We start from the raw sequence: 27,808 nt of genomic DNA, 5'->3' as shown, positions 1-27,808 counted from the left end.
AAATTGCTGCTTTTCTTGAGTGATGATCTCCATTGATTATTTCTTACATGTTTCTATCTATGTTACTGAAATTTGGAAAATAAAAAAGATAAGTGCCTGAACCAGCTACATCTTGTTTATTCTGTTTGGCTACTCCATCTCTAGGTAGTAGCCCCGAATATTAACACAGACATACTCAAGAATAAGTACTGCATTTCTTGGTATTAATTACATCCATTCCTACACGTGTTCTTGAGTCCCTTTAAAGCAAAGCCAGTTTTGCCTATTTTTGCCATCCACAAGAACCTATGACATTTTGATTGTAAAGGTATTGTTTATAATGATAATGCCGGAATATATTATGCATCTTTTCTAACATACAGGCATTCATGTTTTTCGGCATGGTTATTAAGGAGATTTGTTGCAGTGGGTCAAAGTAGCCCAGAGTCTTTGTGATATGTTTTTGATGTAAGCCAGACTCGTTCCTGTGAGCCACAATCAGTTATTTTTACTTCACTGTCGAGTTGCAGCATGACATGCCCTCACCCGTGCAAGCCAGTCCCACTCAATGTGCTAATTTGAAAATCTTGAATATATGCGCATCTTCTGCAGCAAAGGAGGATGCATAGGAACACAGAATGGAGGTGCCACCAGGACTGGAGTTTCATGTCTCAGAAGGATGTGCAATGTTGAAAGCAAGAGTAAAGTCAACTAATGCTACATGTCCCCTGCAACCTCAAAGCACTCAAGAAGCCTGTAAATCACAGTGCCCATCTTGAATGCCTAGAGAAAAAGTTATTCATAGTCCATAGCTTTCTAGCTATGCAATTGTAAAACACACTGACTGCAATCTGGATCATTGTTTAGAAGGTAAGACTTCGTATACCTTGTTGTACTGAGAAGTTGAAGCAAGACATCTTTGGAATCAAAGAAGTATTCTGGCAACACATTTGTATGATGGACTAGACTTACATGAGTTATTCCATTAGTAATAGAAGCTTTACTTTTTGCACTTTGTTAGTTTTCGCAAGTAGACTTTAATAAGTTTTACAAACTCTATTTTGCACTTTGTTTATTTCCTCAAGAAGAATTCAGCCATCATCGCATTGTTTCTACAAGAGAAGTTAGAGGTAAAGCTTTATACGGATATAATTGTTGTTAGTTGCAGTATGGTGTTGAGGTATGTATAAGAATATGTGATTGCTGAGTGTGTACATAAAGAACTCATTATTAATTAATTTATTTATAAAGTTTTGTATAGCGCGAACTTGACCCAAGAGGGTATCAGAGCGCTTTAAATTAGGAACGTTGCGATAAAGTTACATCAGAAACAAGAGCATAGTAAGGTACAGTACACAAAACAAAGTTTCAAGAATTCGTAGGAGGGGAGGGGGGAAGGAGTAATAGCGGGGAGACTAGGAACTGTGCCCAATGTCCTGCTGGGTAGGTGACGGTTAACGGGGAACAAGGGCCAATCTTCTCATTAGCTGCCTAGCAGCTCCACCAGTCATCAGCCATGTATGCTTTTCATATTACATTTATTATTAATTACCTTGAATGCAATCAATGCAATGGAATTATATTGAAGGTAGATTTATTTATCAACAATGTGTAAGAATTCAAAGTGGTGTTTTCAGTTTTCACATCACATTTAATTACATTTTAGGACAGAGAAAATATCAAGATACATTTCTGAACAGAGAGGCGAAAATGTAGAGTGTCATCTGATATATCAAAAACACTATAGATGTTAGATGTCAAACTCTTTATCAAAATTATGGCTATGTGAAGATATTCAATATCTCTCTTTCTCTTGTCCCCTTCCCCTTGCTCCAGTTCTACTTGCAATCTGCATATTGTTATTGTAAGGTTGTCACTGGGTTCAGATAAGTGTGGAAGCTCACATTTCTCATGTTAGATCTGGGTTGCACGGTTATGTACCTTGAGACTTTCCTTATCTAGGGGACCGTGTGGCTAAAGCTGTCTCTATTTATGAATTCAGTTTTGTATTGAGAAATTGGGATTTGCTCTCCAAATTGTTTTACGCTGGAAGGGGCATAATTTAGTGTAACATTGACAGAGGACTAAATCGTTTGTGGGAATATTTTCTCTGATTAGAAACATAGGGGTTATTCATTTAAGTCATTTGCAAACAAAACGAAAACACTGAAATAAATAAAACCTGTTTTGCTGACGTATGCTACACTAAGCCTTAACAAACCCTCAACTACATTATAAAAAAATATGGCTGTTGTTTCATAAAAATGTTTGTGTGGTCACATTTGCTCATTGACACCACACACAGCAAAATATGCACTGATTATTTTATAATTATATTTTGATCTTCTGGAGCTCTGAAGGACTTCTTTAGAAACTTTCAAATCTCTTCCTGGTCGCCCACTGAATTACATTCATTCATGAGTCTTTTCATTATTCATGTATCTTGTTTGTTCCGCCACCTCTGATGACATTAGGTCAGAAGGGGCAAATTATTATTCATATTGTGGGATAATGCTAAGATGATACTTTTATATAATGTTTTATAATGCTGAACTGTTATTTGAAACTATAATGACAAATTTGCTCACCTTATGTTAACAATGTGATTTTATTACTTTTCATGGAGAAAATGACTATAAAAGACCCTCAGGTTGGATGTGAGACAGATCTGCTAGGGAAGCTGCTTTATTCTCTGTTGATTTGATTACATTTCAGCTAAGCTATTTTGGGGATTTTGCTAATTTCTGCATATTTTTACACGGCATTGAGCCTTCATTGCAATTGATTTCTATGCCTTAACACTGATTTATTGAATGTGTCAATATTTTTTGTATTTGTATTTTAAAAGAACTATTGATCATGAACTCCTTTATGAGCCAGCCTTTATTATTGACTGTATTTTGAATTGCTCTTATACATTTTATCAATAGGGACATATTTCCTCATTTTTTCTTGAAGACAACACCATCCCTGACAAAGCAATATCTACTATGACTATCACTTAGATTATCTAAGATATAGTGCCCACAATAGCCTCAATTGATTAATAGACTAGTCGATCTGTTTTCTCCTTTTTAAGAACTGACAAAGAATTACAGATTTAGACACTTCTCCTTATTCTGTACATATTTGTATTGTTTCTCAGGGATCAACCCCACCTTCTGCTCTATGACACTCATTCACTGACATTATTTATGGTTGTTAGCTCTATTTTGACACCCTACACAACACTTATTACACTGAAAGAACATGTTAAAAATGCTGCTACAGAAATCGTGCCATGATTTTGGAACTCGTCCGTGGTCTGACATATGTGTTTCTTCTACCACACTGACAGAGCGGATGTCTGCTGTGTTAATCTTTCAAGCAGCTCCAATTTCCACCGGCTTATGATCAGTATGAAAATATGATTGTAATGATGAGTATGAACATGTGACACAAGAAGATAAACAATCGACAGTACAAGTCAGGTCTTGCATCTATGTGGCTGATAAAATGACAAAAACTAGACTGAAATACACTTTTTAAAAAATATTTTAAGACACATTGTGGTTGGCGCATTAACCCCTTCGACGCTCATGACGAGCTGAGCTTGTCATGAGTTACGCCTCTCGTACGCTCATGACGAGCTCAGCTCGTCATGAACCGCAGGTTTTAGAAAAACGCAGCGCACAGCGGGAAAACCGCTAGCGCGCATGCGGTTAATCAACCACAGCACTAAGTGCAACAACATATTTTATCTAGCATTGTGAAGAAAAGAAATATTAAAGCCAGGTACAACACTCCAAAGCGCTGGGCTATGTTGGATGGCAGGCATGGTTTTGCCTGCCTGGATTGCTGTTCACTTACTTCCTGCAGAGACCAAAGGTAAGTTTACATTTCCAGACATACATATGCCTTATAACAGATACCAGCTTTTGTATAGTCAGAGCTCTCAAAATCATAATTCTAATATAAATGTAAAATACTTACTTAAATAGCTCTTGCCCACCCATATCATGTCCTGTGATCTAACTCTAGGGACTTATAAGGTTCTTGAAGCACATTTTTTAATTATTGATTAGCATGCTCGGTAACGCAGCAAATCTAACTAATTGAAGTTAAGGATTCAAACCTGAAAAATTCATCATAAATGAATTGATTAAGTACTCATGTACACACAAATTAATAAAAGTAGATGGTACAAGTGAAATAGAATGTGAGAATCCTAGAATTAATGCAAAGATAATAAATATAATATGCATCCTATTTATTTTGATCAGATAATGTTGATTTTGAAATTAAATACTCTCTTGTGTTCATTTCCGGTCTCAAAAAGATGATGTATATTTTGGGACCAAAAATGCTGTACAGAAGGACTGCACCAGAAGATAGAATTGCAAAGACTTCAACAGCTACCAGGTACTTTCCTTTTGTGCTGAGATAGGCTGGGATAAAAGAGATCCAGACACTTATGAATACCAGCATGCTGAAGGTGATGAACTTGGTTTCATTGAAGGTGTCAGGCAAATTCCGTGCCAAGAAAGCAACAACAAAGCATATGCATGCTAAAAGCCCCATAAAGGTCAATATGCAGTAGAACATTAAAATGGATCCCTCATTGCATTCTGCTATTATCTTCCCCAGGATAACCTTAGTGTTAAGTTCGGGAAAGGAAGGCGAGGTCCACAGCCAGATGGCTCCAATAGCAGACTGTGTCAAAGTACTGACCAGGACAATAGAGAAGGAAGTTCTGTGGCCAATCCATTTCTTTAAGTTGCTATTGGGTTTGGTGGCCTTGAAAGCGATGACCACTGTGGTTGTTTTGGCCAATAGACAGGAAACACAGAGAGAGAATGAAACGCCAAAGATCACCTGGCGAAGCATGCATGTCACCCTCCTAGGCTTCCCAATAAAAAATAGGGAACAAAGAAAGCAGAGCATGAGGCCTACAAGCAAAATATAGCTAAGCTGGATGTTGTTGGCTCTAACCACTGTTGTGTGGCGATACCTTCTGAAGATCCACAAAACTAAGGTGGCACTGAGAAATAAGAAGGCAGAGATCAAAACTAATATAAATCCCAGGGGTTCCTCAAAGGACAGGAATTCAATCTCCTTCGGTATGCAACCATCTCTTTTCAAGTTCGACCACTGGTCATCAGGACACTTCAAACAATCAACGGAATCTGAGGAAGATAAAAATGTGTTTAATCTCTACAAAAAGATGAGCTGAATGCCACTGATGGTTTTGAATTAGTTAAGTAGAAAAATTATACCTGAAAACTATTTTCTACTTATAAAGATAACAAGCAAGCAAATGTATTGCTATTTTTAAAGCGATTTAATGCTAAATTATTTCAGCAGTAAGTCAGAGTTTCGTTCATTAAAGTTAAACTGTTTACTCGGAAACACCATTATACCATAATCTCAAATTGTGTTTATTTAATTGAATTCCAGTTCTGATCCACATCCTTTCTGTAGAATCATAAGCACAGCCAACATCTAGGACCTTAAGAGCATCATGCTGTTATCTCACCTATGGGCCAGGAAAAGGTACAATTTTCTTAATAGTATATTGTTTATTTTATATGCCTTAGATTGTACCCAATCACTGTAGGTGATCAAAAACCATACCATGTACAATAGTTTCAATACCATTTATAAGATTACATGCCCATGCTCACTAAGATATGCAGGCAGGACCTCACATAATGTATACATCAGGATCAGTAAGCGTCACAGCAACATCAGGTGCAAAAAGAGTTCTCCCTGTATGATAAACCATTTTTTTAAAATGTAATCACTCTGATAAGGATTTTCTTGAGTAGCCCTAGAAAAGATAGAACCAAAGTCTAATTGCGAGTCTCCCTAAAGAAGGAACAATGATGTGCGTATTGCCTGCTAACCCTTACGCATTGGTTCATTGATTAAATCCTGGCTACAGGTCATCTCATGAGATATGTGTGTGTGTGCCTCATTACGTGGGGTCCACCAGATGCCAGATGCAAGAGCATTACTCTCTTCTTCCCATATCACTTGTTTTTAGTATTATCAACATCCTCCATTAACTGAAAAGGAAATCTCCTAAGGAAGTTGCTGAGAGTTTTTAATCTGCTCTGGATCCCCTTCCTCATATCCTCTACCAAAGTAATCTCTGCTAATCCAGAGAGCCCACTCACCATTAGAGAGCGCTTTGATACGTGTAGTGAGGCCAATGATTAAGCATGATACCCCAGGGTGATGTGTGAGACTATTCCTTACATGGGTATGATATGACTAGGGGGATGTTTGTGACTAAATAACATGTATTTTGATCCTCCATGAAAGGGTAATTACCATTATTCTGACATCAAGGACTTGATCCCTCATTGAGTCCCATTTGCTATCTGTGTTTTGAATTATAATCAATACCAACATCGAGCACCCACAAAGCTTCATCCTGTTATCACACCTTATGAAAAAGGTACAATATATTTCCTATATTTTATGCCATATATTGTACCCAATCACTGTATTCATTATGCCTTAAATTATGTGGCTGATTTATTCATTCCTCAAGAAAAGAAAATGGATGTATGACATTACAATGCATGCTTTTACCACGCATGCCTTTACAATGCAGTTTTTACAACACATGCTGTTACAACGCATAGCGCTTAGGGGTGCTGGATAGTGAATAGTTTAATTTACTATTCCAACTCCAGTCCCCGTGGATAGTAGGGAAGGTGTTGGATAGTAAATAAATCTATTCCCTATCCTAGAGCGCCCCCCAGCGCTATGCATTGTAATGCCATGCGTTGTAATAGTTGCGTCGTAAAGGCACTGCGTGGTAAAAGTTGCATTGTAAAGGATGTTTCCCAAAGAGAATACTATTTTGATTTAAAAATCCAGTGAAATCGTGGAATTAAGGTAGGGTTAAATTCACAGATAAAAATAAATATACAGCAATAATTTAGCATTGTGTTGCTATGAATGCCTAGGGCTGCAAGGGACAAAAGATGCTCATGTTATCAAAGAGTGTACTTCCTCACCGTAGACTATGCTACATGAACACTAGCACATTAATGGGCATTGTGTATTATTTTTGGGGGAGAAAAGCAATATGCAAAAATAAAAACAAATCAAAAAACTTTTTTCAGTCTAAAAAGAATATACAATGGCATGTTTGATTTCCTTGTTCTTGCATGGCTGACCAAGACCTACGATTGCACATAGATTGCCCTTACATTTCTCTTAAAAAGTGACATTTGTAGTTTTCCCTTTAGACAAATGTATTATTTGACCAAATTGCTTCTGTTGGCCTGGGGCAAGGTATACCATACATATGAATTTGTTGTATGATATTTTCTCTTCACGCTACACTCAGAGCATTAGGTAGTGACTTATAAGGGATCTGAGAGAAATGGAATGGATGAATTTTGTAATGCAAAGGAGTTTTCACCATTAACAGTGTTTTGACCCTACTAACCATCCTCTAAAAAAATGACCCACCCACAGAATTTCCCCACGCTCTTTGCTTGCTGAACTTTCGCTGTTCTGCCTGGATTTGAAATGTACCATTCTCTTCTGGAATTATGTAACTATCCACAGCAGCCTTTACTTGGCTCAACAGTCATTTCAAAGCTTGGTGTCCTGTCAGAGTGGACTTACACACAGCACCTTGCTCATGATTGGGTGACTTTGTTCTCTATTTAAAATTCCTGCTCCTGATTTGATGGCTTTCCCGGCTATTGTTGTCTCCCCCTGCCCAGGACCACTTTGGTCTTACGATGTTCCACCTGGATGATGTATCCTTCCACTGCTGAAGTCAGGCTTTGCATTGTGCTGCATATGAGGGACTATTTCCCCCCCCCTCTCCCTTCTCTCTCTCTCTCTCTCTCTCTCTCTCTCGCCCCTCATCCTCCAATCCTCTTATTCTTATCCCCACTCCCCAACCACCCACCCAATGACTACTCAGGTCCTTTGCAAATAAGGGCTGTCTGCTACTGTATAGGCAGGCAATTATCTGAAAATGGAACTGGCATATTTGAATGCAGTTTGCTTTTATTTTACAAAATATACAAAAACACAACCAAGGATGGCTGCTGCAGATTTGCGTGCGTCAGCGATAATTTTTGAACATATATTATTTTTTAGCATCAACAAAAAGGTTTCTAAAATGGCTGCCCTAAATATGTATGCATTTGTGGTGACTGTGTTTGACCGTATTCCGTTAAAACATTCACATAATTCATTAAATGATGGCTGCCACCGGTGCACACACAAGCCCTGCAAGCACCTTTTCTGTTTAACAGAGTTTTGGAGATCAGCATTTTTGGTCATATGCACACAGAGGGGGTTTCCTTCTCCATTTTTGTGATGCTCCATTCACAGTTCTATGGAGTGGCTCTGGCACGACAACTGAGCAGCCAGAGGCAAGCACGCGGTGCACTCCTCGGTGGTCCAGACCTATAAGTAGAGTGGGGGAGACTCCTTGTTTAACACCACATGCACCTCGGTGAAGTTAAGGGATGTAACCAGGTACTACATCGCTCCCCCTCCTGCAGAATCAGCACCACTGCCTGGGCCATGCAGTCCTCTAATCTCTACCACGGGGTGAAGAATCATAGCCCCTCCAGCCAATGATACAAGCTGGTATGGGAGAAGGTACCAGCTGGTTTGGGAGAATGTGGGTCTGCTTTTATTGCACCCTGATGAATACTTATTTTGCCCTCTGTACCCATCTCCCTCGAGGTATTTTTGAGCAGAAAAAGGAAACAAAGAGTGGGATGATAGATGTTTGTTGAAGCTTACCCAATGTATGGGATTCAGAATTCCACAGGTTAAGCCTGAAGTTCCCATAAGAGAATCATTCAATTGTTAGACCATTATTCCTCTTTCATAATGTGAGAAAATAGGGCAAACGGTTAAAGTGTTCACTCATTAGTTTTCGTGAGTGTGTGTTTGTGTGTGTATCATGTAGGCAAAGGAACAGTAGTTAAGGAACTACTGGTAATGAGCACTGTTCCTGTCGGAAACAAAACTGTTTTCCAGACTATAGTAATACTACTGATTCAATAATAAACAGAACACTTTGTCATTATATAAATGAATTTAGTATTGTATTATACATACATTTCTTTTGCATAACAGAATTCAAAAATCAATCGAATCCCTGTGATTTAATAATACACATTACTAGAATGTATATTGATACAGTAGATTAAATGATGGTACTAATACATTGTGTATTCTAACTGAATACTTTCATTGTACAACATGTGTAAATAAATTAATATCAAAACATCCATCCTTTAGTAGATATATTTTCAAAAATGTTTTTTCCACTTCAGCCATGCCCAATGCATTTCGGGACCCTTAGGTACCCTTCTAGAAACAACAATGGTCCCCAAGAGTATATAAATTCAAAAATTGATAAACAATAGTCCACAGTGGGAACTATATTGGCCACTGTCCAGCCGGACAGGGTAGTTTATTTTTTCAATAAAGCAATTATTGGGGTGTAGAAGGGCACAGTCCTGTACCGTTTCTAGGAACAAACTGGAAGAGTTTTTAGGCAAGAAGGAGCATGATTGGCCACTTGTAATTCAGTAGACATTTAAAGTAGTGCCAATAAAAGTGCTAGACACAGCATCAATTAAACATAATAGTAGGGCTGTGAAAACACTTAAAACAAGTTGACGTTTCAATCCCTTATGCTCAATGTTACGGGACCATCATCAGGACTAACAGTACATACATTTGCTTGCCTGGTATAAACAGTTAAACACACAACCGCCCTGATGGGTCGGGGTTTTTTTCAGGGGTTTTAATAAGTTGGATTATATCCTCGTTTTGATATTTCGCCTGTTGGATACAGGTAGTTCCGCTAAATCCACCTCATTTTCATTAGTGCGGGATTATCTTGCGGTTGAAATCGGCCTGTTTGGTCCGATGGTAACCAAAACGAGTCAGTGAGAGGCTGTGCCTCCGTAGTGTCTGGGGTCCCTGGGTGCTCTGCCGAGTCGCAGTCACTGGGCCCCGTCTGGCCCCAGTGACTGCGACTCGGCAGAGCACCCAGGGACCCCAGACACTACGGAGGCACAGCCTCTCACTGACTCGTTTTTGGTCTTGTGTGTCATCATTGGATAGCACAATCTCAACAGTTGATTTAAGGTTAGATGATGCAGGACTGGTCAAGGTGGAGTTAGATTTTCTTTTAGTGAAGATTAGATAGTAGGCTACAGGCTGCTGGGGAGACACTGATTTGGTTTCCTCCTTAAAAAAGGTTTCTAAGAGAGTATGTATGATTAGAATCTTGTTTGCCCTTAGGTTCCTTAATTAGTTTGTTTCTGGTTTGGGTGCAGTTTCCTTTGTTTGAGAAAGAGGTGTTTTTATTGTTTCAACTTTTGAGTTATTAGAATGTTCACCATTACATTTACCACAAGCTCCTGTTGTTGCTGTCGACTTTGTTTGATCTTTCTTCCTTTTTTTCTCAACTAGGAATTTGAGTATTCGTAGTTGCGTGTCAAGTGTTTGGTCAGAATTTTCCAGTATGTTCCCTAGATGAATGAGAACTGCTTCCAGGATGCTTTGCAATGTGAACAAGGATTTGGATATTGGATTGTGGTCATTATGAAAATCAATACTTTTAAAGAGAGAGAGATCTGGTGATTTTTCGAGGAATCCCTCTTGGTCTGATGATTTTTGTGGAGTACTGCTCTGTATGTTTTGAGTTTCCTTATGCGGTCCCGTGTGATATATTAAGTCTTTGATATTGATATCTGGACAGGTAATGTTATATTCTAGGGATTGTTGTAATTTGAATGATTCCGGTATTATTGATCCAACTGTAGTGGAGGTCGGGATTAACTCATCCGATTCGGTGGAGATACTTTTTTGAGGAGCTTCAGGTGTCCTTTGGTTTTGGGTTTGAGTTTGATGTATTTCATCCTTTCCAACCTCTTTATTCCCTTTTTTTTCTTTAACTGTCTGTTCTTTTTTTGCTTGTTCCTGTTCCTCTATGTTTAATTTTGTAAAATACTTTTTAATCCCGGGAATTACTACAGACTTTCCGGCGCTTACTGTCTTGCCCGTGCTCTTTCTAATTGCTTCCGTTCCCATCCTCTTCATAAAAATGGTTCTTGACCTTAGTTTTTTATAGGCCATTACAGTGTGGTGAATCACTTTGTATTGTTTTAGTTGTAGTTCTAGCCGTGCTATTTGCACCGGCCGTATCTTACTTTGTAGATCTTGGCCACCTGTATGGTTGAAATGCTATTTCTTATTGCCCACTACTTTAGTCCCAACATTGAAATAAAGATTCTTGCAGAATTCCAATTGACACAGCCAAGGAGGTAAGGTTCCAAAGTGCCAGTATCGAGGTGCGCCGCTCATGCAACACCAGGAACTAGCACCCTGTTTCTGCTCCCTGGCTCCGTTACTTGTGGGATTATAATATTTTCATGCACATTAAACATTAATTGCCTGTCTTTCTTTAGTTAGTTGTTATGGTTTAGTACCTCTGTTGTAGTTGTGTCTTATAGCTTCAGCCTCACTTGGGAAGTCGGTCGCGGCTGTTACCGTAGTCTCTCGTGGCTCTGGCCGCACCCAAGGCGCCACTCGCGGCAGATACTCGCGGTTCCAGCCGACGCCTGCCCACCTATCGCAGCAAATGTCTCGCTCCAGCCGCGTCCAGGAGGGGCTCGCGGTTCCGGCCGCACCTGAGAACGCCACTCGCGGCAGCAGCCGTGTTCAGGAGGCGCTAGCAGCTCCCGCCGCACCCAGAACGCCACTCGTTGCAGTTGCCGCGTCCTGCGAGGGCTCACACTGCGTCCAGCAGGCGCTCGCGGTTCCAGCCGCCGCCTGCCCACCTATCGCGGCAAACGTCTTGCTTCAGCCGCGTCCGGGAGTGAGCCGCGGCTCTGGCCGCACCAGAACACCAGGAGGAGGAGCAGGGGCCGTCTCTCTCCCACTCCTTCTCCTCTCCGCACCTTTCCTGCCCTGGCACTCAACATTCAGGCGATCAGGCGCTGCACAGAGAGGCACAGAGAACTGTAACCCGATTGGGGGGGGCAGACCAGTCCGCGTTGCCTCCAGCCTCCAGCCCTTCTGAGGCGCTCGATGCACAGACGGCAGCCTCTCGCAGCTCACTCTCCCCACTCTGTGCTCCTCACAAAACGTGGCAATGGAGTTTGGCCACAGGCTGCTCCAAGCCGCAAGCAGCTACAAACACAGAGAGTGCAGAGAAGGTCCTTGAGGGATCGGACGAGCTACCGCACTGTAGCTTTTTGCCACCCGGCCCCGGGCAGCGCTACACTCCCAGCAGTCAGCGTCTCTTTCTGGCGATTTTAGGCGATTTTAGGCGTTTTTTGGGGTCCGCGATCACCGCACTTCAGCTCCCGAACCTCGCCGTACCTCGTCTCGCCACACTGTTGCTCTCTGCTCTCTGCTGCCGTAGCTCTCTGCTGCTCTCTGGTGGGCTCCCGCACCTTTGCCAGCGCAAAACGCAGAACATGTAGGAAACGAGCTGATGAAAGTTGCATCGATCCGCTGTCTCTGGGGTTCTGCGTCGTATCATATGATACAGTAAATTTTGAACATAACATTCGCATTGATACGTGTCCCAGATCAGATTGAACTGTATACTAACTTGACATATGTAAAAGTTAAGGTGTATGTCACATTGTTCAATGTATATCAGTGACTGATGTTAAGATCATCTTACATAAATCCTATTATGCCTATATAAAAACAGCATGGTTAATGTACATGAGTCAACAAACTAGACAAACAGGATAACATTTCTGGCTAAGGCCTATGCCATAATCATTCTAACCAGACCAATGTTACTAATGTCATCACATTGTCAAATATATTACAGAATGAGACTATAAAAAAATATGTTTGGTACCCCAAAGACTGTGGATGATATATCTTTTATATAGTGACCACTAGGATATAATCCCTGTTAATATACTAAGACACAGGTAACCTAATTGTGTAAATAGAGGGAACAATGAAGCATTGCTACGATAATAATGTGAGTCTTCCTAGTGTGTGAATAATTAAACTTATAATGAAAATACCACCAGGGGTAGAGGACAAAAGAATAAATTTATGCTTATTCATAGAAAACAACTGTAATCTACTCTGTCGTTAAGACCTTTCCGTGTAACTGTGGATAAATATTCTATCCAATAAGTTTCACGTAGAAGCAGTTTCGCGGAATTGTCTTGTCCCTCTTTTTTCTGAACTACTTCAATAATTTGAGCCCTTAGTTGGGCAATGTTGTGTTTATGTTCATCCCAATGATTCGCAATCGGTGTACTTTTGTTGTGGGATCGAATATTGCTTTTATGCTCCGTAAGTCTAATTTTAAACTTACGTTCTGTCTTGCCAATGTAAAGTTTCCCGCACAGGCATGTGAGGCAATAAACTATGTTGGAGCTGTTACAATCTGCTGAGTGTCTGAGAATTTTTTTTTGCCAGAAGTGGGGTGTACTAGGGTATTCCCCGTAATGATATTATTGCAATGAATGCAATTTTGACATTTGAAGGTTCCTTTGTAGATCTATATAGTTGCATTCCTCTTGGGTGTACGAACAATGTCCATCAAGTTCCTTCCCGTTGTGTATGCGAAAATAGGTGTCTCCATGAAGATGTCTTTAAAATCTTTTTCGTTTTGGAGTAACTCCCATATTTTGAAGATGATTTTCTTAATCTGATCTGCTGAGGTGGAGTACTTCAACACAAACGTGAATGCTTTGCTAGGCGCCTTGGTTGCGGATGATAGTAATGATTAACGGTCTTTGATGGTGAGTCTATCAATGCTTTGATCAACAATTTCTTGTGGATAGCCTCTTTGCATAAATTTGCTACGGTGAATGTCAAGTTTCATCATTGGCACATATCCTCTTAATCCGTAGAAAGTGTGAATACGGTAGATTAGTGTTGAGACTTTTGGGATGAAAGCTGGTGTACATGAGGTTTGGTGAAGATATCGGTAACAAGACGATTGTTTATTGGATCGTTCGAGATTGCTACATCCAGATAATGTACAGTGCTCAAGCTGATAGTATATGTGAACTGAATCCTTGGGTTGTGGGTATTCAATAGTTGTATCAGACTCTCTAGTTCTTCTCGTTCTTTGGACCAAATCAAAAAGATGTTGTCAATGTAACGCCCATATAACACAAGACCTTGATTCCATGTGTCATTCGTCAGGATAAATTCTTGTTCATATTTCGACATGAATATGTTCGCATAGGCTGGAGCCCCAGAAAATCCCATGCTTATGCCTGTCATTTGACCAAAAAATTCACCTTCCCATTGAAAATAACTGTTGTGTAAACAAAAATGTAACAGCTTCAGGATAAACACACTTTTTTCTTGTGTAAGGTCCATTTGTAGTAATGTCCATTCAGCTGCTTCCAGGCCCTGATGATGATTTATTGAAGTGTATAGGGCAGTAACATCAATGGTACAAAGTACCCAATCTCGATGAAAATATTGTTGAATTTTTTCTAATTTGTTCAAGAAGTGAGTTGTATCCTTGATGTAAGTACACCATGACTGTATGAATTTCTGAAGAAAAAAATCCAGATATTTACCAATGGGATCAAAGATAGAACTACACCCTGACACGATTGGGCGAAAGGGTGGATCAGTGGGGTGTTTGTGAATTTTGGGTGCCATGTACAGCGTGGGTCTCCTCGGATTCTGTGTTGTCAGAATTTATTTTGGTGATGCAGAAATAATTCCTGCAGTGGCGGCCTCCTGTAAAATAGTCTCAAGTAACTTTTGGAGTTCGAATGTAGGATCATGTTCTAGATGCAAGTACGTGTTGGTGTCATGAACATGTTCATCTACCTTACGATTATAGTACTCAGTGTCCATTATTACAAGTGCCCCACCCTTGTCAGCTGGTTTTAAAGTTAAACTCATGTTCTGAGTAATAGAACGCATGGTGTTGTGGTCATGAATAGTGAAATTTTTCTTTTTAGATGATTTGTAGACAATTTTGGCCAAATCTCTTTTATCTGTTTCTTCAAAAAAGTCTAGAATTTTGTGAGAAACCAGAGGTGAGTATTTACTAGGCGGTTTAAATTTGGATTCTTCCATTGATGTCTCATTATCAAAGTGACTTTCCATAACGTTTCAAAAATAATGACGTAATCTCAATTTACGCATGAATTTATAGAGAGCTACATTCGTTTCCAAAAGTGTAGTATCATTGGTGGGAACAAAAGACATGCCCTTATTGAGAGTCATAGTTTGTTGTTTGGTCAGTTCAATAGATGAAATTTTTATGATATGGGTAGATTCTTGCCGCTGCAAAGCATTCTTCCCGTGTCCTCTCCTTGTGCGCCGCTTATATGTCCTGGTGTTGTTGCTAGTGACTGGGGTGGTGGTTGTCCTGTTCTTGGGACCTGTGACAAAAAAGAGGCCGAGGTCAAACTGGTAGTAATCTGTGCGGTGGGGAGCACAGTTGAAGCAGTTGTAGATATTTTCGCTAAAGGTTGTCGGGAAGCTGATACATCTTGATCAGTGGTGATACTTTCTTCACTGGATGTCATTGTCTTATGAGGAGTGAACCGTCTCTTAGCATAAATGTCTGCCCACGCGTACACCTCGTTTAATTTATAATCTATGGTATCACGACGGTACTTTCTTATCTTGCCTTCTTGGAGTTCCTTATTATACCGATCCAGTTTTTGATTCAAGTCGTCTAGTGTAGTTTTCAAGGTTTCTGGTTCAACAACTGTTTCTAAATCACTCTTGAGATTAAAGATTTCTTCATCAAGGTCCTTGATAGTACGAAACAATTCCCTGATAATGAGAAGGATGAGATCCAACGAACATTTATTCAAGATCGAAAACCACTTGTCCATAAATTTAGGATTCATATGAAACCTGAATAACATAGGTCTTAATGCGATTCTTAACCCTCTAGGTATTCTTTTTGCCCGGTGGTATTGCACCAATGTTGATGCATGGAGACGTTGGTTTAATTGTCTTCTAGTAAGATATTTAAGCTGCTTAAGACGTTGGATGGTGGAACCCCCTTTGGTGTCCACAAGTTTGATTTCATTAATGAGTGCATATATGTCTGTAGCTTCTTCATTTGAAATATATTAGTGATCCATGTTTTTCTTTTCAGGTTTTTTCCCTGAAGAAGGGTACCCAAGGGTCCCGAAATGCATTGGGCATGGCTGAAGTCAAAAAAACATTTTTGAAAATATGTCTACTAAAGGATGGATGTTTTGATATTAATTTATTTACACATGTTGTACAATGAAAGTATTCGGTTAGAATACACAATGTATTAGTACCATCATTTAATCTACTGTATCAATATACATTCTAGTAATGTGTATTATTAAATCACAGGGATTCGATTCATTTTTGAATTCTGATATGCAAAAGAAATGTATGTATAATACAATACTAAATTCATTTATATAATGACAAAGTGTTCTGTTTATTATTGAATCAGTAGTATTACTATAGTCTGGAAAACAGTTTTGTTTCCAACAGGAACAGTGCTCATTACCAGTAGTTCCTTAACTACTGTTCCTTTGCCTTTCACACATTGTGTAGCCAACATAATATTGTAGTGTAGCAACCTTGGTATAAATTGTTTACAGTGTATCTTAATTTTCGAGTGCACCCCTGATTTTTTTCTCTGTGTATCATGTAGGCCACGAGTTTAAGGTCCAGCAGAAACTTTACTCCTTGCAGTGTTGACCAGTGCTTTCTAACTACACACCAGCTGAGTGAGACTTGAGGGAACATTCACAGTGACACAAAGACATACATCGAACTCTATCTTGAAATAGTTATTCCTTTAAACCAATAGGAATGATCACTACACATATCAATGGGAAGATTGCTCACCACACATACAAAATTAAATGCTACCCCACCACTAGGCCTGTGGTAAACTGGACATCCCGGACTCATAAGCATGCAGAAATCTACTTCTCAAATGATGACAACATGGCACAAGATGGCATGGCTGCGTCCGGATTCAGCAGTGGCTGTCATTGCAGCAATTGGAATTCCCCTGGTTTGGGCAGCTTATAAAACAAGTACTTATAATTATAGACTAGACCAGTTGTAGGTTTCTCCTGTATTATGGAATGAATGGCTGAAATGCCACTGGCAAAAAGAGCAAATGATGGGAGGAATGCAGAACAATGCAAGTAATCACCAACAGGCACAAGGATCTCGGTGTAATGCATCGTTTTGTGCTCACCACACCATCCCAGTTTCGACCCAGTAATAATCAAATCAGTCTTGACCCTGATCCTCACGGTAATAGTCCAGCCCGAACTGCCAAGCTAGGTCCTCCATGGACCAGAAACAAGCATCCTGGGTAGAATCCCTCATCAGCCAGGCTACGTTGAATCCAGTGACGCAGTGAGCACAGGACTCACATCTGGACATATCCGTCCCACTTAGGGCAACAAAGGCATACAGCATGCTTGCTATGGCACCAGATTCAACTAGCCTGGCTGATGAGTATTGATACGTCAAAAGCAGTCGCAGTATGACTGTTTCCGGTCCAGGGAGGACCTGATCTAGCAGTTCGGGCTGGACTGTTCCCATGTGTAGCAGGGTCAAGACTGATTTACCTACAGCTCGGTCTAAACTAGGATGGTGCAGCAAGCAAAAATATAATGGATTTAACCCAGATCTGTGAATGTAGTTGAATGTTTGATTTGTTCAGCATTCCGTCCATCATCTGTTCTTTTTTAAATGCTACTGGGGTAGATAAATTGTATTACTGTGTAAAGACAGGTCAGATTACATCCTTGCACAATACTGAAAAGAATTCAGTTGATATTGCATTTTGCTAAAGTTAGCAGTGTGTAATAAATCTGGGCTCGTACCATGAACTGAAAAGATAGGATGATTAAAGTGTTTCTCTTGAGCACAAGGGGGTTGAGGTGTACATTATATTTTTTCATCTGTAGACAAGGAAGTTTTTAATTATTGTAATTGTAATGCATTTATATAGTGCTTTGTATAGGGAATGTGTTGGACTTCAGTGGGTTTAGAGTTACTATTCTCACTCCAGTTTAAGCAACAATAGGAAAATGGTTGCACTTCGGAGAGGGTATATATACTATTCCCACTCCAGTCAAAACAACAGTTTGACAAATTGAACTTTAAAAGAATACAATATAAGAAAATAAAGGTCAAATTATTTATAAGACTATTTTAGTACATACTAAAGCATAATAAATAATAGTACATAGAAAATATGAATACTATATTATCAAAAATCTAAAGAAATATACAATTTAAATTTGTAAAAAACTAATTAATTAAAAAACAAAAATATGCATTTAAATTAACAAGATTAATTTATAAATGTCACAATTAAATAATTAACATAATTAATATTCAATTACATAATTAACAATATAAAATATTTGCCATTAAATTACATTTAATTATAAATTAATAACCTTTCCTCCCTAAAACCCTACAAATAATATAATTATAGCATATATTAAAATGAACAAAATACATTTTAAAACATAATTGACAATTAACATAATTAATAATCAATCAAATGATTAATTAGAATACCTCCAGTACATTTAAAATATTTATAATGTAATTACCATTACCATTGAATTCCCCTACAAACCCAACAACCAACTAGTAAACTTAAAATGAATAATTACATTTAAAAATAAATTACTAAAACACTTAAAATTGCAAATCATATTAAAAAATAATAATAGCAAATATACTAACAATGTTCCCATCTCAAATTAATATATTATCTAAAACACATTAAATTAATTTAAAGATTGTATTTTCTCTAACTTTATTAATGAAAACTATATTAAAAACAACACTATCTTGGTAAACGTTATTTCTTAACAACCGCGGCGATGTTATTTTCCGCCCGCCACTTTTTCACTGGTTGCAGTCTGCACGCTAGCCTGGCAGGCGGAGCTGGACCACTACAATTATTGCGGATCAGGGCCAAACACCGCCAGCGTGATTATGATGCCGGCAGTAACCAGCCTTTCCACTGTGGTGGAACCGCCATGGAAAGGGTAGCGGAGACATGTTACAGGGGCCCATTGCGGGCCCCCAATCTGTTGGGTGTGTGGATGCCCATGGTACCCCCTCCATTTCCCTGTACCAGGTGGCAGGCACTGTTCCACGCAGTCCAGGGAGATGCAGGATATACTCCTTTTAACATCGCAGCGATGCTGCTGGCAGCAGCTACTGCCGCAATGTTAATCGCCCGAACCCGACTACCACGGTCGGATTTCGACTGCGGAGTATCCTAACTGGAGCGGCAGTTATGCTGCGGTCCTTGTGATTGGTGTTTTCCCGCTACCATGGTGATTAGGGAGGTTTTCCGACCGCCATCGTAATCAGCCCCTATATTCTGTATCATAAAATGTTAGTAATAATATTTTTCTTGATGATATTTCTGTATCACGATATTTTAAACTCAAAGTTTTCTCCCAATGCTATGTGCATACGTATTACTAGTTTATGCGTTGGCTGATCATTTTGTTAGCCCTTTATCGTTAACATGGGTATTAGTTACAAATGTATCATTCTGTGCTGTTACACATGAAGGTGACACTTAGGGTAATCCTTTCCATTTTTTTGCATGATGTCTTATGGACCACTTGAGCATAACGCTCGTCAGATGTGTTTCTATACTTAAGATTCATTGTTTTGCCCAAGTTAAGATTAAGAATGGCTTCAAAAATAGAAGTCCTCATTGATCTGTCCTTGTGCTATTCCTGTTTGTTAATATCTGAGCTTACTGATCGTGTGGCCAGGGGAAGAACTTTGAAAGAAACATACAGTAACTCATAGCGAGTCTCTGAAGCTTTTGTATCGGTGGTCATTGAAGGTACCCAAAAAGTAAGCCCATTGATGCATGTCCATGTCAAGATGAGCCACAAAGTATTAAACATAAACCTCCAGCAATCACATTAAGTTCTTAATATCTCTGTGTTGCTGACAACACACAACGTGCTTCCAGGTATACATCTAAAAATGGTTAGTAGTACAAGGCATTCTCTTTTAATGTATGCAACGTTAAACAAAGTCAGAGTTGCCCATATCTCTATTTAAAATGTACAGCCCTGAATGAAATCAGTGGTTCTATTTACATACATCAATATATTGTTAATTACTCCATTATGGATTCAGATTACAGTGGTACAACATCAGTGATGTAATGCCTATTGGATATAATATTCTTATCCGATTTATAACCCATCATCATCACATTTTGGCAGAAGACACCCTAGGGAACAAAACCCCTCGTGGATGATGACTCATTGTTTCTCCCACCTCTACCTCCTGCTCAGTAACTCAACTTCTTCCCAGGGCCAGACTAGGAACCCAAAGCAGCCCTGGCAATGTTGACATACGACCCCCCCTGTTGCTTTGGTTACTGGGGGCCGATATAGTGTAGTGTGTTTATCTAGGTACCTGAATCGATATTTCTATTCTTTGCCCTTGTCCGGTTATAAATCAATAATATCCCTACAACGGCATAGAAACCCTATTCACAATTCAGTCATAGCGCACGCTGTCACATTAAGCAAGCACTATTCCTCCAGCCCCCTAGAAAGCACACCAAGTTCTTAAACAAATCCAAGCCTCCAGCAACCTGGGAAATCCCCGCTGCTTTTTGTTTTGATTTCGTCCGAGAACTCCTATAAAGCACTGTAAGAACGACCAGTTCTTAGTGACATCTTTATTGACGTCTTATGTCCATCCTTACGTCAAACCCAGCACCTCTCAGGTATTAATATACCAACGCTGCCTTAAGCAAACACACGGTGGTGGTGATGAATCTGGAGCAGCTACTACTTGCCCGAGAGCCCAGCTGATGCGAGAGCCCACGGACGCTGCCCCTCCCTCTTGACGCGCTGAGAAAGACGCTGTCTTTTCTCCTGCCGAGAAATCCAGCCTTCGGCGCTTCCAGCTTACCCTTGCGGGTGACTGGGATATCGAGTCCTGAGATAGAGATACCAGCCCTCCTGCCTTCTAATACCCAGGTACTGAACTGACTAAATCCTTACAGAGAATTCTTGAGTCAGATTCTTGGCAAAACAAACTTAACTTAAACTGCTACTTACTTACTCCTTCCCACGTATTAGGCTTAGGTCAGGTACACCGGGGTAGGCGTAGTTAGAAGCACCAGTGGAGTACGATTAGTCAATGTATATATGTATGTATCTATTTTATCCATTTTAAAGTATCATTTGGCTAAGAAACCATATCAATGCTTTTACAGTATTATTTCATAATCCTGCTTTGACTATATGCACTTTACTTAACTATAAGTATTGCAATTGTAGCAATTCATTTCTCTTGTATGAGGAAAGAGACTGCTCAATAAATAACACCTTTTATTGAAAACGCCCGTCTCTCTTTTTCTCTGCAATCTGGTGAAACTAAGTACGCACCTTTTGACTGAGTGAAATAGCTGTCTTTTGTTTTCACACGACTCTAGAGATACACTCTTATTCAGGGAGAGCAAAGTTGTCATGTTTTATGGTTGGCGAAACTAATCCCTTTTTGTCTATCCAGGGAGGTTAAACTCCTCTTTGCTTAGTCGAGAAAGTTTCTAGTGATTTCTGAGCTAGCTGGCAAAAAACTTAAGTCTAATATAGTCAGTAGAGACCTAGATAACCTCAGTCCTACGTCTACACTACTGAAGATATTATTCCAATGCGCAGAGCCTATTGGGACTATAGGAACTACACTACATGGCGCCCAACGTTTTTGTAAGGCAATAAATCTAACGCAAGACGTTAGAGTAACTCAGTCGTGCTTTTTCACACAGACCCTTTTCCCCCGTAAATACTCCAAAGACGTCTGGAGTGGGTCAAAGGTTAAAATCCGCTGGAACTTAGTAGGAAGAGATTCCTATGTATAGTTTTTGGTTTAGTCAACGTTAAAGGATACAGTGTTCCAAAATATTGTGCACCTAATCTTTGTTTCCTTGAAACCTGATCTGCAACAAAAACCCTTCTGTCAGTAAAAATGTCAGACGGTGAAGATGAAAGGGAGGCAGCTAGAATAGCAGCTCAACTCCTAGCGGATGACACAAGTCTCCTGCAGAACGACCCAGATGCTATACTCATCCAGGTCAACATAAGAAAAACTATAACTCTTAAACTTATAGAAAATGGACTAACATCGAGAGGTGGTACAGTCATATTCTTAATTGAGGCACATGAATATCGGCAGACAGAGGTATTCTATTCATGGATAAACTTTCCAGCAGCAAACGCTGTCACACACGACTTCCACTATTACAAAATAGAGGAACCTCCGGATGAATACACTCCTTTCGAGGAGGTTGAAATCCCATTAAAATACCAAGAGCACCTGCTCTGGTTTAAAGGCGCCCTAACACATAATAATCACATCACCAGGCTCAGTCCACTAGGTAGACCAGGAGCAACGTGGCCGGTTCCAGCCAGCTACACACCACATCCTGACATTACTAAAATGTCAAGCGAAGGACTCTTAGTTAAAATAAAAGAATTAACACAGGCATATAGAGACTTAGGGTTATCAGGTGCAGAAATGGACACTTGTTACAATATCTAAACCTTTGGATAGAAATACTATAGCACCCTCAAAAACTCAATGTATTACGGTATTGCGGTATATATCTTCCTTCCGCCCCACATTGTAGTTATGGCATTTATCATTGGGTGCTATAGTTCGTGTTTGGTGCCCGCCTCAACCAGAGGCTCCTCTGGTCTAGTTTGCAGTATCCAGAGATTTTTTAGAGGTACCCCCATAGGGTAAGGGTAAGTGAAAAAGGTGAACAAGTGAGTTAAAAAATATATAGAGCTCCTCCTCGAAATCTTTAATAAATGGTGTGAGTCTATAATAGTAAAACATAAATGGTACTTGTAATAGATCGAGTCACTTGATCTATAAGTATATTGAAGGTTTTGTTTTTATACTCACTCATTTCCTGTCTCCAAGCCAGACGATTCATATCGTCTAGTTTTGGACTACAGACATCTAAACTCATGTTGCAAAACTTTTGCAGTTCAAAAGTCACACAGTGCAGCACTAATGAATAACATCGTGCGCAAAAAATACAAAACAACATTAGACATCTCTAATGGATTCTTTTGTCAAAACATAGCACCTGAAAGCAGGTATTTGACCGCTTTCTCAATAATGGGCTCGCAGAAAAAATTCTGTCGACTCACACAGCGGTTCAAGAACAGCCCAGGATTATTCTCATCAAGAGTAACAGAGTTACTACAAATGTATGATGATGAGGCATTATCTTATGTCGATGACATCTATCTAACAGATGATGACTTGGATACTCACTTGAAAAGAGTGAACACCATAATACTTGGGTTCGCAGCAGAGGGTTACAAATTCAACTTTAAAAAGTCAAGAATTGCCCATCTAACTGTCCTGTTTTTAGGATATGAATTATCAAGTGAAGGCAAAAGCCTGGCAGACTATTTCTTAGAGAAATGTGCTGTAATCCAAGCACCAAGAACGCTGAAAAACTTACAATCAATTCTAGGTTTCCTGAATTTCGGGAGAACTAACATTCTAAATTATGCAGAGAGGGTTAAACCTCTCTATGAACTAATAAAAACAGATTTTAAAACAATCAATTGGACTCAAAAACAGACAGAGATTTTGAGATCATTGCAAACAGACATGTTAGCTAAAACAAAATTGCAAACACCCAATAACACACGCAACCTTGTAATCCAAGTCATCCCAGGAAGATGCGGATTCACGTACCTAACCTCTAATGAGGGAGAAACTGTACCAATAGCATACAAATCACATTTGTACACAGAAGCTGAAAAAACATTCAGTATTGCGGAAAACATTGTACATGCGGTTCAAACAGATGTAGCAAAAGAAAGAGCCCAAGCCCAAGGCAGACGGATTACTGCTGTAACAGCAGAATCAGCCTTTGAAGCATTAACAAGCCCATGTAATTTAACTACTATGGCATTAAATCCAAAATGGATACAATGGGAAAATGCTCTTGCTACAGACAAAGTGAAAAACTATTTTGGCCCGAACATGAAAAGATTAAAAAAATCTAGAATATGAAAATAATATCCTCTGCCAATCGACATTCTGCCTATACAACAGTACGCCTGTGTAATATATACAGACGGATATGCACAACCCTCAGTTTGGGGAAAACAAGCGTATAACGCCACATGCGAGATTCTTAAATGCGTGTGGCGCAGAGGTAAATTGAGACCTCTGGTAACAATATCACACTCTGTAGAAAACAACAAACTGAAGTAATAGCGTTAAAAATGGCGCTAGATAATGCTGATCGCGAATTCCCGACACTAATAGTGTGCGATTCACATTACTGCGCCAAATCATACAATAACGACTTGCAGAAATGGGTTCAAAACGGTTACAAAGACGACAAAGGTGCCACAATAAAGCAAAAATCGCTTGGGGAACAAGTAGTTCTTTTAAAGAAAGAACTACCAAAGACTCACGTGATACATTCACTGAGTCAAGAACGTGATGGCGTTCACGTTACAGGGAATTCATTGGCTGAGACAGCCACAGCGGAAGCAACTAAACCGGCTTCCGTAACTACAAAAAAGAGTTCAGAAAAATACACAGACGGTGAAACGATGCTGGCGGTAAAACGTCATCAAAAGGCGACTGTGCAACGCTACCCGTCAGCTATCCACTCAATTATACATACATAATCGATGCAAACTCCGTTCCTTTTGCTCAAATCCCTGGAGTGGGGGATAGGGTAATTCCAAACACGAACAGGAGAGTATTGTTAATAGCAGACGCACATATCGGTGAGGGTCTAAGACACCTTAAGATTAAGGAATCTCTGAAAGAATTACAATCAATATACTGATGGCCAGGAATGAGCCTGCAACATCACAAATTCGCAATAAACTGCCCAGACTGCAACAGAGATCGCAGTGGCGAACCGGCCGGTGTATTGCCATGGCCCTTCACTTAGATAGGACAATGCCATCTATATGCAAAACCCAGTAGGAATAATGCGTCATATTAACATATAGAGACTAGTTTCACTTAAAATGTAGACCCCGGCTCTCGGCTGACGTCTGAACTGTTATAAAAGATTTGCGAGTCTATAGCGGCATAGACGTAATTGGCATGCTACATTCTGACCAGGGTCCTGCTTTTAGCTCTCGAGCTTATAAGGAGGCCATGACCAGCATGTGCATTGCATTGCGGTAATCTTATCACTTCCTTCCTGAGGGAAATGGGATGGTGGAAAGAAAAAACCGAGACATAAAGCAATCTATAACGGCAAAGGTATTAGGTTCGGGGGTTGGGTGGGTCAAACATTTAACAAGTGCCCAACGTAGTCTTAATAATCTGCCAAGAAATTCTCTAAACGGTTTCAGTCCGTACGAACTATTGTTCGGGACTAGAATGCATATCCAGGACCTCAATAGTCAGACTTCAGTGGTAGAAAGAAAATGCTTTGATATCAAAGATCGTTTGGCTATTTTACAGGACTTAATTGAAACAAGAAAAGACCTGAGCAACATAAAGTTGAAACAGCAGCCAACAGCCACTGAAGAGAAACCACCTGTCCCAGCAAGGCCTGTCTGGATTCCAAAGATTGGGGATCTGGTCAGAGAGAAAATCACGGTGAAGAAGGAATTTGGGCCTTCTTACAGAAAAGCAGTACCTGTCTTGGCAGTCAACGGAACAAGATCAGTTGTACTACCGCCCCTTGCTGGTAAAAAGGAGAACCGAGTTGTATCCATCGACCTGGTTAAACCACAATCATGTGGCCAATAATAAGTAGTAGGCCAAGTGGACTCCCAAGAAAATGCAGAACACCAAAGTTTGCTACAATACAAGAGGTTCAAACTGAGAGACTAATCACATTTGATAAACCTACAGTGAATCAACAAGGACTATGCAACAAAGCCATGGAACTTATGCCTCTTAAAACCCAAATTGCAACAGCTCGTCAAGAAACACCTGTCTACAACGATGTAGCATCAGACTATGCTAATGAAACAAAGAAAATTCCAAAAACAAATGAAAATCCGGAAGCAATTCCAACAATTGACAGAACTGTATCAGGCTACTTCATCAATTTCGATGATTTCTCTGAAGATCCGAGTGAACCAGAAGAACAGCCAACAACAAAGACTTTTAAAGACAAAGCAAAAGAACTCTTTCATCAACTCAAAGAAACCTATCTGATTTTTCCATGGATTGAATTTTGGGTGGTGCTGGGTGTACTTTTCCTCCTGCTTTGGCTCATCATGGTACTGTGCTTGGGACATTTCATTGAGGGAAAATATATTACAATGGACACAGCAAGCCAGAATATCAACCTGGTCCTAAAGCCACACAAGTCTTCACACATCGAGAAAAGAGAACTATCATTAGTAAATTTCACAGCCAATCCAATACCCGGTGGGGTAGCTTGGGACAAAACAGATTACGAAATCTATGGCCCGGTCGAGCTCTTGAAGTATCCACATAAATTTAAGGTTTCATTAAGTGACTTTGTAAAACCGAGCACATTCTCTGATGATTGGGACTTTGAAAGTATTAATGATATAATGTCTGATTTGGTTATGTCAGCAAAATTTACAGAACATGATTATTTACAGGGTTCATCAAATTATGAACAGATGTACTGCTACAACCACTATGCTAACCATTATTTGCATAAATCTGCTCAACCTAGAAATGTTTTTAATTATAATCAATGGGAACATTGTGCAACTCCACCAAAAGGCAGTTCAAAAACATTTTATGATAAATTCCCATACTTCTCAGGGTTAACACAAGTGAAGCAGAAACGTTTTATTTCAAACTGTTAAATAAGACAGGAATGAAAACCATGCTGACAAATACAAAATTAATCTATTCAGAAACATTTTTTGAAAAAATGAATATATTTGGTTTTGATTTTTGGAAAAATAATATTGAAACTAAAACCATCTGGGGTACCAGAGATTGGCAGGTCCAAGGTATAGAATCATTATTCAGAGCCTGCATGATCCCAGAACAAATTATATTTTTGAATGACACAATTCAAGAGACAACCTGTCTTGGCCTAGCCAAAATTAAAGACTTAAACAAACCGTCTATTCCAAAGCCAATACCTGACAGTAATAGCACTACAGATGTTGAGATAGACGTATCCCATATTTTAAACCAAAACAGAACACATCCTGATTGGAAAAAATGGTTGATCTGGCCCACAGACACAAATATCTGTCAAGATAGATTCCTGAACAAAATAAAGGGGTTCAAATTGACCAGGCCAGACCCCCAGAGACAACATCCAGGGATAGTAACAACATACAGTGTAGGAAAACTCTGCCTCGAATGGTTACAGATATCCACACTGGCAGAAATTAAGCAACACTTGACTTTACTTAAAGAAGGTGCTGACTTGCGTGATTTCATAATGGGACCACGCAAACAGCGTCAAAAACGTTTCATAGTGGCCTCTATATATGCAGCATACAACGAAGCTTGGAAAGAAACACAAATTGAAACAGCAGAAAAAATACGGGAAATTGACCTTATTAATTTGGAAAAATCACTTTCTGTTGTGGACAAAGGGTTAATGACTCTGTCCTCCAGAATATATTCACTGGACAGTATTGTATCATCTGCAATCGATATAATAGAGCAGGACTTACTAATGTTACAACATGTTCAGTCCCAATTGCGTTCTATTGTACAGCTTGGCTGGACGTTACAAAATCTGCGTTCAGGCTACGTGCCTTGGCGTTTAATCAACACAACGTCACTGTTCTATATCTTTAACCTTACTGATACACAAATCAGCTTGGCA

The 27,808-nt window shown here is 39.6% G+C and overlaps 1 protein-coding gene across 1 annotated transcript in view; it reads right to left on the bottom strand.

Moving 5' to 3' along the window:
• Nucleotides 1-4,224: 4,224 nt before the first annotated feature.
• The window catches only part of LOC144783922 (extracellular calcium-sensing receptor-like), a 123,370-nt gene continuing 99,786 nt past the window's right edge, over nucleotides 4,225-27,808 (bottom strand). Inside the window, exon 7 of the mRNA XM_078662657.1 lies at nucleotides 4,225-5,144. Coding sequence (XP_078518783.1) covers nucleotides 4,225-5,144 — 920 coding nt within the window. The remainder of the gene's footprint in view (nucleotides 5,145-27,808) is intronic.

The sequence above is a fragment of the Lissotriton helveticus genome, chromosome 10 (genome assembly GCF_964261635.1).
Source record: "Lissotriton helveticus chromosome 10, aLisHel1.1, whole genome shotgun sequence".
Classification (NCBI taxonomy): Eukaryota; Metazoa; Chordata; class Amphibia; order Caudata; family Salamandridae; genus Lissotriton; species Lissotriton helveticus.
The sequence above is the reverse complement of the archived record's forward strand: the minus strand, read 5'-3'. Positions and strand labels throughout refer to the sequence as shown.